At 41.3% G+C, this 12,872-nt stretch overlaps 1 protein-coding gene across 3 annotated transcripts in view; it reads right to left on the minus strand.

Moving 5' to 3' along the window:
* IKBKB (inhibitor of nuclear factor kappa B kinase subunit beta) overlaps positions 1 to 12,872 on the minus strand; it is a 74,712-nt gene that overhangs the window by 37,083 nt on the left and 24,757 nt on the right. For all 3 annotated transcript variants that reach the window (XM_047855848.1, XM_047855847.1, XM_047855846.1), the window contains exon 5: positions 12,465 to 12,534. In XM_047855848.1, coding sequence (XP_047711804.1) covers positions 12,465 to 12,534 — 70 coding nt within the window. The remainder of the gene's footprint in view (positions 1 to 12,464; positions 12,535 to 12,872) is intronic.

Genomic DNA, 12,872 nt, shown 5'->3' on the forward strand with positions numbered 1-12,872 from the left:
ATGAATGAAACTAGGGGAATTTCAGGGGACAGAGATGGGATTTGTTGTATGATAAACGTATGTAGTTTTACTCTTTCTATATTAAGAAGCAGTGGTTGGGGCATTTTTAAGATGGCTGGCTGTCCTTGTTTTCCTTAATGATAATAAATTTGTCATAACTCAGTAACATGGACTTGCCCCAAGAGGTAGTTGTTAATAATTTAAGGTCTTGCCAAGGTTCTGATGATTCAAACCTGTACTACTGAATATTAAGCAGGACAGACTAAGTTCTCTGGTGCAAATACCTTGAAGGAGTAATTTCTAAACATACAGAGAGGTAACTTGAGTGTGTATGTTGCATCGTCTGTCACCTCCCTCCATACTGATTTTTGATAAAGATTTTAATCTGTATTGAAACTGCTAAAACAGAATCAAAGCTCCTCTGGGGAAATGTAAAGTTTTAGGATGAGCAATCCTAAATGAAGAGTACCAAAGCATTACCACATGGTAGAGATCACAGTCTATTAAAAATGTTAAATTGCCTAAAAAATTGTGCAAGTCTTCAGAATGGCATACACACAAAAACAAAGGTTAATGTTTCTTTGGGCACATTTTTTAGACGGTCTGCCTAGTGTGTAAATAATTGACTTTTGTTTGTGTTACATGACTGGTGTATTCATTGAAAATCTGCACAATTCAGTTTTAGCTCTGGATTACTTCAGTTGACCTTTGCAAAGGTTTTGTCTGTGTAGAGTGGTTGTTTGATTGGTTTTACCCTATTAGGGCTTGGGTGTTTGTTTTTTTTTCCCCCACTCTATATTGAAGTAAAATTATACTAAAAGAAAAGAGAGGTGTGTGTTAATGCTGAATGGGCTGGTTTAGGTTTGACTTCTTTGTTAACAGGCTTTGTTAACATTGAAATGTTAGATGATGCATCCTGAACACGAAGCTCTTCAATTCTAAAATCTTCATTTGAAGGCTTTTTACTTAAAAAAAAAAAAAAAAGAAGGCTTTTTACTTGAACCCAAACCAAAGTACTCTCATTGCCTCTTTTCTAAACGTTCAGGAATAACCTATCACTGGTTCAGACTTTTCATAATTAGGGAGGATCATTTGCATACCTTATAATAACATGACATTGTGTTTATTTTTAAAACTGGATTTTAAAAATTAGACAGTATAAGTAACAGTAAGGAGTGAGCCACTTTTTATGGGTACCCTATAGTTTTATAGTTCTTAATCTAAATTTAAAATTTTATATTTCTTCCTTATGGCAAAAACAAGCCACCATATGCACAGAATACACCGTGGGTTGGGTTGGCTCTCCCACAGCCTCTGGTGAATTCCAAGAGTATCAGCCACTATCATCTTCCTCCTGTTGTTTCAAAAAAAATTTTTTTTGTACATTTTGGCTACAGTATTGGTGGTAGAATATATTATAATATGGATCATCTATACTTCTGATTTATTACTAGACCTCAACCACAGCCTTCTTTTTCCTCTCCCACCTCTTTGCCTGTAGGATGTACTGTATGTAGTCATGCACTTTATATTAATATATTAGAAATCTACAAATGTGTTTTGTACTTTTTATACTGTTGGAGATTTACAATCAAAAGTTTTACTAGGATATTGAATAAATTTAGTCTTACTAGAAAACAAAAAAAATAGACGTGTCTTCAGCATTATCAGCATTAAATATAATGCAGACATACAACATTCATTCTACATGGGTTTACTAATCAAATAAACTCATATTATCTATATGATAATATGATATGAATATATGTTATCTATATTATATCATCAATAGGAAAAATAATCGGATGATGGCTGTCTTTGTCTAATGTCTCATAAAGTCTCTGCGGGTAGTCTAAACAAAAGTGTATGCTTCTAAAAATTATTAAATATATTCATTCATACATTTGCCAACATGAAGAATGCTGGTTTAACATGCAGTTCACAACAGCTTACATCTCAGTTTTCCCTAGAAATTAGTTCCTAAGGGTGAAAAATTCTAAATAATATGCAGTAAAAGCTACTGGAAATAATAAGAGAAACATCTCTGTACACAAGGAAAGGAGCGTGTGTGTTTTCAGTAAGAGAAGCTATGAGGAACAGAGAGGCATTTTTGTTAAGGGAAAAGAAATATTTGTCCTTAAGTGAGGCTACTTCAGAATGGGAAAGTGGGAAAAACACAGGACAAAATATGAATGTAAAAAAGACCTAGAATGTTTGTAAAAAAGGAATATTGGGAAAGGAATTTTATGTGTGATCAAGTTGGCTAAGATTAAAATTAATTTATCTGAGGGGCGTCTGGGTGGCTCAGTCAGTTGAGCGTACATCTCTCTTGCTTTAGGCTCAGGTCATGATCTCATCATTGTGGGATTGAACCCCGTGTGTGCTAGGTGTGGAACCTGCTTAGGGTTTTCTCTCTCCCTCTCTCTCTCAAAAAAAAAAAATTATTTGAATAAAAAAGGAGTGTCAATATCAAAAATAAGATGGTACAAAATTTGAATTTGGTTTCTCTCTTTTAAAATGGCAAAGCTTTCTTGGACTACTGATCTAAATAAAGTCTTTCTGACCCTGAACTAACTAGAATTTTGCAGAGGGCTCCTGGAAGATCTCAAAAGATTTATTCTCTCTCTTTATACAAAAGGGTATGTAAAACTAATTGGGCTTATTTGCTATGTTAAATTATATGGGAAGCATTGTTATATGAGGCGTAATACTAAGCTTTCTTTATATTTGTGTAGGTATGTAAGTGTTCCAGAAACTGTATGAAATTCCTGGATCTCTATGTTTCCTATAATAATGTTATCAATAATTCCAGTTATTATACTAAAATGTTGTATATCACAGAAATTACTCAATTCCCTTATCAAATAAACTCTCGTCATTTTTAAGTCTTCATCATTTGCAGAAAGTTACTGTTCTATTCTCCTACTCTGATGCTCTTATGGAAGTGTTTCTGCAGAAGTACTTCAAAGAGAATAGGTTTGTACTTGGGAAAGAACTTTGCCAAGTACAGGTTTCTGATAACTTTAAGATCATAAAATTGTCCTCAGTAAAAATTTCCCAAATTAATGGGAGAACTGGATTCAAGCAGAACAAACATTAATTAAATGGGATTGAATGACCTGAGGAGGAGGATTATGCCTTTTGGTTTGAAATACTGCTGGTTCCTGGATGTTTTGTTTTCCTTTCCAGATTTAAGGAAACCTTCTTTTTATTTTTTTAAAAAATTTTAAATGTTTATTTATTTTTGAGGGAGAGAGAGAGAGAGAGAGAGAGAGAGACAGAGTGTCAGCAGGGGAGGGGCAGGGAAAGGGGGAGACGCAGAATCTGAAGCAGTCTCCAGGCTCTGAGCTGTCAGCACAGAGCCCGACGCAGGGCTCAAACTCATGGACCATGAGATCATGACCTGAGCTAAAGTCAGACGCTTAACAGACTGAGCCACCCAGGCGCCCCTAAGGAAAGCTTCTAAGCTACGCCTGACTTACAGCAATTTTATAAAGCATACCTTTGTAACAAAGGTATGAATGAAACATCTACTTTTTCTCCTTACCTGGTCCCTCCAGAATCCAGAAACTCTTGAGTATTCTTTTCATGGTAATACAGCTAGGTATTTGATAAGTCCAATAAGACACTGTTCTCCTTGTAACAAGACACAGTTAAAAACTTGGGCTATATTATCGAGGCCTTGACTGCAATGTTACATTTAAGAGAGATGTGTGTAGACTCAGATATGGCCAGCAGTTTCCAAGGAACTGCTTGGAAAAATCACTGGGTACCTTGCTTATAAAAGGTTCCTAGCAGTCTTACCAGATGACTAAGAAAGGTCACTTACTGGCAGCCCCAGAAACCCCAGGATATTTAGGGGAAACTTGAGAAGAGAAAATTCACCTAAATTATAGGTACTGCAGGTAAAATCTGATGATAAATCCTTGGCTTGGCTTCCTGGCCTCAGAGATTGAAGAGTTCAATCTCATTCTTTATGAAGAGGTCCACAAAGCAGTCTTAAAAGGAGCTTATATGGCTAATCACTATTCTTGCTGCACTGCCATAAGTAATCAGGCCAAGTTTAACGCAAACACATTAGTTTCACTGTGATCATTTTTAATTTAAAAAATGGGGATAACTGTAGAGAGAAAAATTGTTCATACTTTTGTAGATACTAGATTCTAGTCCTGTTAATTTTCTTTGAGGTTTTGTTATATACCCATAAACTAGATTGGATCCTAAATTCATCTAGTTTCTTCAAATATTTGGCTATGATTCTCCAAACTAACATTTCTAATTTTCTTCCACCCTTCTAATTTGGAATCAATAAAGACAAAGACTGCCCTTCAGTTTCCTTGGAAGAGACTATACCAGGTCCTCCTCTCCCCGATGGCAGCCAGGCTCTCTGACCAGGAAGAGAAATAGCTAACACCAAGGTAGACTACTCCCACCCAAGTCACTAGAGCAAGACTTCATACTTTAAACATGAAATCCTTTCTTCCTCCTTTTCTGTCCTTTACTCTGGCATTGGCCTGGAAAGATAACACCATCATCTGTGTGTCCCAGGCCATTGCTAAGGGGGTAATCCAACCTCCAAACAACTGTTGGATGTACCACAATGCTGGTGATTCTGTAACTCTGTCACAAACTTCTGATTTCCAATGTCCCAGTTTCTCTGAACAAACTCTGCTCCATCTATATTGCATCAGACTCTCTAACCCTGGGGGTCCATTTCCCATTCTCTGGTTAACAATCGCAGGGTACCCAGGGAACCTTGCATCCAGGCTCTACACGAAGAAAGGGACACAAGGCAAAGGTAACCAGAATAAAACCACCTGTGTGGTATACAGACCCTTAAATTTTACTGGCCTTCATTCCAGTCCTGTGCCAAGGATCCAAATGGGAATTACCAGGAAGCATTCACGATTCAGTACTAGTTCCCTTTGGCAGGTCCTTGCTTTCCTGGCTAGGAGTACATATGAGGCTATTATCAAGAAACTCTCCTTAACTCTTAAAGCAATAGCTGCTCAACAAAAATCCTTAGACTCTCTGGGCAAAGTTGTTCCTGATAATAGGACAGTCCTTGATTATCTTTAAGCTGAGCAAGGTGTCTGTGCTATGGCCAACACTACTTACTGTGCCTGAATTAACACTTCAGGGAAGTTGATACTCAGCTACATAAAATCACTGAACTAAGCCACTTGACTTAAGAAAGTGACTCAACACGGTCTGTCTTTATTTGATTTTGATTGGGTTAGGTCTTGGGGGCCATGGTTTTGAAGCACACTCCAGACGTTGGGAATTACCCTGTGTGTAAAAATCATAGCAATCTCCCTAGCGTGCTGTATTTCCTCAAAAAGTTGTAAATGCATGTTCACACCCACTAATCATCAAGTGATTGCCCTAAGACTGGAATGTCAAAAAAGGAATGAGGAGAATTACTGACTGAAAAAAATGTGAACCTGAAGCCATGACCTGTGCATTCCACATAGACTCAGCAAAAAGAAGTCATGACCTATGAATAATCACAGAGCATCAGCAAAAGCTGTTAGAACTTCAGAGCAGTAGCTGGGAGTGGCACTGATGCCTTAAATTTTGATCACATCTCTCAGTTAAGCTCAAAGTCTGATCAAAAGGGAGGAACTGTAAAAAAGAGACAACAGGCCTAAAATGGAGTCAGTCACTTGTACTAAGCCCATGTCACAAAACTGAAATTTAAGGGGGGCATCTAACCTAACTGTAGCTTCAGCCTCTGCCAGGAAGGTAATCTTAGTCTGGAATTACCTGGTCTGCACTAATGAGGTAATCTGCCTGATGGGGCCCCTGCCATCCTCCAAAGAAAGGTGACCTTACCTGAAACAATCCACTCTTTGCTAGTGACTTCCTTGTCCTGCCCCCTACTGCCTATCAAAGTCTTTCATTTTGTGCAGCTCCTCAGAGAGCCTTTCTGTTTGCTAGATGGGGCGCTGCCCAATTCATGAATTGTTGAATAAAGCCAGTAAGATCCTTAAAATTTACTCAGTTGAGATTTCTTTTTTTAACATTTAACACTACTATGTGCCAGTCACTCTGGTGTACTGGACTTTCCAAACAAAACAGATTAGAAAGCCAAGTGTGAACATGTGGAAAAAGATTTAATCTGGCTGAAGGTTTCTCAGCTAAAATAGCCCCCCAGGAAGGTAGCGAGGCAGTCACACCAACTGCTGAGAGAAAAGTGCACAATCGTTCTCATTTGTTCGACAAGTGCTAATGAAGTGTCTTGTGCTTCCTAGGTTATTGTGGGAAATTTGACACCGAATCAAGGCATTTTCTTCACTCACTGAAGAGCCTGGTCAGCAGCCCCCAAAGCCAGAAGTCAGTCCTCAAGGTCAGCCACAGGCTGAGATCCAATAACAACAGCAGAGACACCAAGTACCAAGTGAGCGCAGGAGGCAGCAGGGGAGAGGAACGCCATGAGGAGAGCCACTGTGAGTGACGGGTCAGGGTGGGTCTAAAGCTGTGTCCCGAAAGACAGGAAGGCTTCGGGTCATTGGGCAGGTGCAGGAGCAGTGTTCTTTAGAATGCCCCCCTTTCGGAAGTGCCACCTGCAAAGGCTAGCAGGAGGGTTGAAAAGGGGGTTTTGAGAGCCACATACCTGCTAAGCTGGTGACAGTGGATTGAGAGAAATGTGAAGCAAAGAGGTTTAGCCTTGAAGGATTATGATGAAAGTGTCCTTTCAAAAGCATGAAAGATGGACGAGTAAGATGGGGCTAAGGAGATCAGGTGAGGGATCATTGCAGTGATTTGTTATGACACTGAATTAGTGTGGGCAGTGGGAACAGAGAGGGAAAACAGGATATGTGGCATGAAGGAGGGCTGAAAGGCTCTGGAGCCTTTAAATGGGAGGGTATGGAGCAGGAAGAGGGCAGGTTCTAAGAGACAAGATTCAGAATTGGCACTCATGGCTAGGTTACTGACGGGAAAATGGGCTGGTGACACAGGAAAGGGATGCCAGGAAGGGATCTGGCTTGGGGAAGAAGTCTCGGATTTCCATTTGGTAATGATTTGCGGAGAAGTAAATAGACATGGGTATGGAGCTAAGGATAAGGCTCAGGGTTGGATACACAGACTTTGGAGAGAATATGGTTGATAAAGATGTGATGAGAACAGCCTGGCAAACAGAATATTAAAAAGCAGTAGGCAATCAGTTCAGGTGCAGAGAGAGACAGAGGGGATGGAGCAGGAATGAACAGAAAGCATCAAGACAAAGCTCTGGGGAAAGGAAATGCACTAGGGGAGAAGTGAGAGAAACCGGGCCATGCAGTCAGGCTGGGATGGAATGTCAAAGACATTCTGGGATGCCCATTCTGAAAACCTGCCCTCTGAATAATGAAAATAGAATATTTAGTTAGAAGGGAACTTAGAGATCACCAAGCCCAAACCCTTCATTTTAAATTTGAGAAAATGTAAGCCCCGAAAGTTACCCAGTTTTCCACAGAGAAGAAATAAAAAGATAAATGGACCATAAGGTACTTGCCTGAGGTAACAGCTCTGAGAAAATGGAGAAGCCAGGACTAAAAGCCAGTTGTCTTCTCTTCTATTATTATTATGTTTATTTATGCTCCCCAACATACTTTATATACAAATGGTCTCAATTTCTGACATCGAGTAGTCCCCTTGTGTTATAAATCCACACAATCAGAGAAACACTAAATAAATTTTGATTCCTAGGATAAGTTCTCTTCCCTAAAGCCCTGTATTCTCTTTGAAATCCTCTCTGCTTTTTAGTGTTGAGGTACTGATGCCTATAAGGAGCAGCTCAAACAGGGACAGAGATGGTGACTCAGAGAATGAAGCACAGATGAAAATGGGGAGTGGGGTTCCTGAAGGTTCAGAGGACAAGATGGTCAGTCCCCACAGTAAACTGGCCATCTGGAAAATCAAGGAAGATCTACTCAGACTTAAGATCTGATGAGGCCATGGCGATCACACAACTGGCCCACCCAACTGGCCAGGGCACGGGCAGGTCCCCGCCTGACAGTGGAGACACGGGCGTCCAGAAAGTGTCAGTCTTTCCCTCAACCTTGAGCGCTCAGCAGTTTGCGCCTCTGCTGGCAGAAGGAAATACACTCCAATGTTTTCCAAAGGCTAATGAGCAAGAGTGTTTAAATAGACTCCACTTAGATATAACTTCCTTGAGCTATTTTAGGGTTACATTATACGGAAATCCAGATCATTTCCAGCTGCCTCTACACCTGTCCCCAGATCACTTACCAGCATAGGAGAAACTGTCTAATAGGTCTGTCTGGCCTTTGTGCTCACCAGGAAACTGCTCATTTTCTCCTATGTATTCTGCAGTATCTTCTGGGCCAACTTAAAGTTCACTGGAAAAATCCTTTCTATGTCTATCTATTACCATGATACAGCTCTGAGTGGGCATCTCTGTAAGGTTAGTGGCTCAGAAGAAGCTTGGTTAAAACAGGTTTAATCCAGAAAAGAAGGCCATGAATTCTGGACCCAGTGGTCAAGGGTGTGGCTCTACCACTTATCTAAAGTCAACCTGGCAGAGAACAGCAGTGGCAACTCCAACAAAGGGAACATGGGGCCAGCACTTGGAACAAACTGGAACAAAATATGCTCAGGAAATGTTTCAGAATACAAAAGAGTTATGTTATATGAGCTCCGGGAGATGCCTCTGAACTCTGGCTCAGTGACGAGATCCTTGCAAAAGAAATAAACTTGATGAATCTTGTACACAAATCAGAAACGGAAATGAAAGTAAAATACAAGCTTATCAACAACCACAACCACAACACAACCACAACATCAGGGGATGGGATTGCTCCAAAAGGACACAGGAATAGGTCTGAAGATGAACCATGTCCAGGAAGGGAAGTCTCACAAGACAACCCCCTGCCCGGCTCACCGGATCCCAAATAAGGGTGACTGAGGTTTTTCAAAAGGGATGCTATTAATCCAAATCCAGAGGGGGAAGGAAATGAGAAGGAAATGAATATTTGCTGACCGTACATTACGCGAGGAGCAGGAAACACTGTGCTGGCAGCTTCTTGTATATCATCTCATTTTGTCCTCATAACCATTCTAATGAGGTGAGTGACAGTCTCATTTTACAGCTAATAAAACAGATGTTCTTAAAAATTAGGTAACATGACTAAGGTCACAATGCCAATAAGTGTAAAGGCAGGTATTTGACCTGGGACTGTTAATAAAATGTGGACATCATCTTTTGTTTTGTTTTTTAAATAGGTCCTTACTCTTAAAAACTGAGAACAAACTGAGGGTTGATGGGGGGTGGGAGGGAGGGGAGGGTGGGTGATGGGTATTGAGGAGGGCACCTTTTGGGAGGAGCACTGGGTGTTGTATGGAAACCAATTTGACAATAAACTTCATATATTGAAAAAAAAACCCAGAGGGGCGCCTGGGTGGCGCAGTCGGTTAAGCGTCCGACTTCAGCCAGGTCACGATCTCGCGGTCCCTGAGTTCGAGCCCCGCGTCGGGCTCTGGGCTGATGGCTCAGAGCCTGGAGCCTGTTTCCGATTCTGTGTCTCCCTCTCTCTCTGCCCCTCCCCCGTTCATGCTCTGTCTCTCTCTGTCCCAAAAATAAATAAATGTTGAAAAAAAAAAAAATTTAAAAAAATTAAAAAAAAAAAAAAGAAAAAAACCCAGAAAATTATACATAAAAAAAATAAATTAAATTAATAAATAAATAAATAGGTCCTTAGTTATTTTAATTTCCTTTCCAATTTATTACATTCATTTGACAAATATTTACAGAGAGGCTACTATATAGGATACCACTATTCTAGATGCTGGAGACACAGCAATGACTAAAATCTCTGCTTTCAAGAATTTCATCCTAGAGTATTAGTACTTCATAGCCTCATTATTTCCAATTTTGGGTCACAGAGAGGAAAGATAGGGAACCAGTGACCTAAAGAATTTTAATATACATCCGCCTATAGGAGGGCTGAATTGCATGCACACTCGGGAGTTTACCAATCTTCATTATTCTGACTTATGTATAACTTAAACACACACCCACAACTTCAATAGATAATATGAAAGCTATCACACAAGCCAATGGTAACGGCATACAAAATGTGCCCAGACCAAAGAATATGCAATCAGTAGATGCTTTATTAACATCACTACAGGAGCGCCTGGGTGGCTCAGTCGGTTGAGCGTCCGACTTCAGCCCGGGTCACGATCTCGCGGTCCGTGAGTTCGAGCCCCGCGTCAGGCTGTGGGCTGATGGCTCAGAGCCTGGAGCCTGCTTCCAATTCTGTGTCTCCCTCTCTCTCTGCCCCTCCCCTGTTCATGCTCTGTCTCTCTCTGTCTCAAGAATAAATAAACGTTAAAAAAAAAAAAAAAAAGAATTATTAACATCACTACATCACTTAAGGAAGTAAAAGTTTTAGGAGGAAGTAGAAAGTTCTGTGTACTCTAGCCAAGAAATTAAAGACTTTCTTCATAACTATTTGCTAATATAATCAGTGAAAGAAAAATATTTGAGAGGATAACACTTAAAAAAAAATGACTTAAAGCTTGGGGTACTCGGGTGTTCAGTGGTTAAGCACTGGTCCCTTTTTTCTGCTCAGGTCACTATCCCAGGGTTGTGGGATCAAGCCCTGTGTCGAGCTCCACACGAAGCATGGAGCCTGCTTAAGATTCTCTCTCTCTCCCTCTGTCCCTCTCCCCTGCTCATGTGCTCTCTCTCCCTCTAAAAGAAATAAATTAATTTTAAAAAATGACTTAAAGCTCTAACCAGAGAGAAATAAAATAAGTTTCCCATTAAGAGCAAAAGAATATTCCTCAAACTACTAACCAGCCTTTAGCCCAACTCAACAGAATAAATTAATAATTTGGCCACTGGGGTAACAAGACAATCAAGTGTTGTCTAAGCAAAATGTCAAGAAAACAGGTGGGATTCTCAACTGATAGACTAGACCCTCTAGATAGACGGAGAGGGCCCTTCCAGTAGACTCACACAGGCCAACTCATGAAGGAATCAGTCTGGCTAGTGGTGGACGCCCACTCAAGTCAGATAAAACTGGTGCAATGTCAACTTGTCCCCACTGTGAACTCCATCCAAAGGACAAACACAGGATTCAGAGGGAGATGGAATTTTCTATGTCAGACTGTTTGGATCCTAACTTTATGTCATTGCTGGACTCTCCCCACCTTCATTTCCTTCTTTCCTACCCTCTATGAAGAGTGACAGAGGGTAAGGGAGACGTGGACCCACACTAGGAAGGCAGAGTGTTTCAGAGACTAGAGGCTCACCTACCCTTCCAGGGAAAGAGTTAGAAAACACAGCTTTACAGACGTGGCAAAATCGTAGCAACAGGTGAATCCCGCTGAAAGGTATGTGGGTTTCACCGTACTACTCTTTCAACTTTTCTATATATTTGATATTTTTCTAAAAAAAAACAAAAAAAGTTTGAGTAAACGAAAAGATAAAAGCATGTAGCTTCAGAGAGGCTGAGATGGAGAGGGTTGAAAAGTGGTATCAATGCCCATATCTAGGGGCAACTAGTCACTCAGTGACAAACTCTGGATAACTCTAAACTTTATAAATTATCAATCTGTACCAACAATCTTGGAAATTAAAAAAATAAAGAAAGAAAAAAAGGAGGCTTAGGGCCTGGCCTGCCTTCCTTTCTTTCCTTTCTTTTTCTTTCTTTCTTTCTTTCTTTCTTTCTTTCTTTCTTTCTTTCTCTCTCTCTCTCTCTCTTTCTTTCCTTTCTTTCTTTTTTAATGTTTATTTTGAGAGAGAGCGAGCAGGGGAGGGGCAGAGAGAAAGGGAGAGAGAATCCCAAGCAGCCTCCACGCATCAGTGCAAAGCCTGATGTGGGGCTTGAATTCACAAACCGCGAGATCATGACCTGAGCCGAAAACAAGAGTCAGACACTTAACCAACTGAGCCACCCAGGCATCCCTGATGTCTGTTTCCATAGGCTGGAACCATGTGCTGACCTAGAGCGGGCACCAGGGTCCAGGAGATAGTATCTGACCTCTGCAGTCTGAGGTCACTCTTCTCCCTGATCTACACTCTACACTCCCTCAGAGTGTAGCAGACACCCTCATCTGAGGACACTAACAATACCAAAGGATTGAACAAGAGCAGTTTTTCCTATGCTGTCAACGTGGAAGTGGAAAAATTAGTTGCCAAGGGATGAAATTCATTCAAATGACAACCTATTCTATTGCTGGCCTTTCCAGGAAAGCAGGGAGTGGAGCTTTTCAATGAGAAAGGAAATCTGTTATTCTATATACATCATCATTCACTTCATGACTTAGTCCGGAAGGAAGGGAAATCTATTTGAGTTCAGCGCCTGCCTGACTAGCCCCTTGGTGACAACCCCACCCTCTGTAAAGAACAGAGGACCAAAATATCTCCCCTCTGTGCTCTGCAAGAACTCACAGGGGCACCACACACCCTCCGTGGAGACCATGACCTGACTTCCAGGGCTGGGATTTACCAATGTCACTCAGCAAGGTGAGGATGGCTCCTTCCCGAAGGCCACAGCAGTTCTCAAACTGGTTCAGGTACTGTCAAGAAGTTGAAAAGAAGCATCAGAGTGAGCGGTCCCCTACCACCACCAAGTCCACAGTGTGTCTTCCCAGCTGAAGTCATGCGAGTGCTAACCCCAGCCCTGGGCTTTGAGGACCTAAGGCTGTCAAGACAGCCTGGGCAGCAGGTGGAGGAAGGAGGAAGCAGCAGTGCAACTCCCAGAAGTACTCCCGTGCTCATCAGTGAGGTGTCTGAGTCATTCTAAGATGAGAGATTTTTCTCACCTGAGCTGCAGTTCTGAAGGAGGCAGGCCAGAGGCCACACTCGGCGACAATGGGACCACTACTCCCCAGAGTCCCACAGAGGACAGGGTGGA

Source organism: Prionailurus viverrinus, chromosome B1, assembly GCF_022837055.1.
Source record: "Prionailurus viverrinus isolate Anna chromosome B1, UM_Priviv_1.0, whole genome shotgun sequence".
Classification (NCBI taxonomy): Eukaryota; Metazoa; Chordata; class Mammalia; order Carnivora; family Felidae; genus Prionailurus; species Prionailurus viverrinus.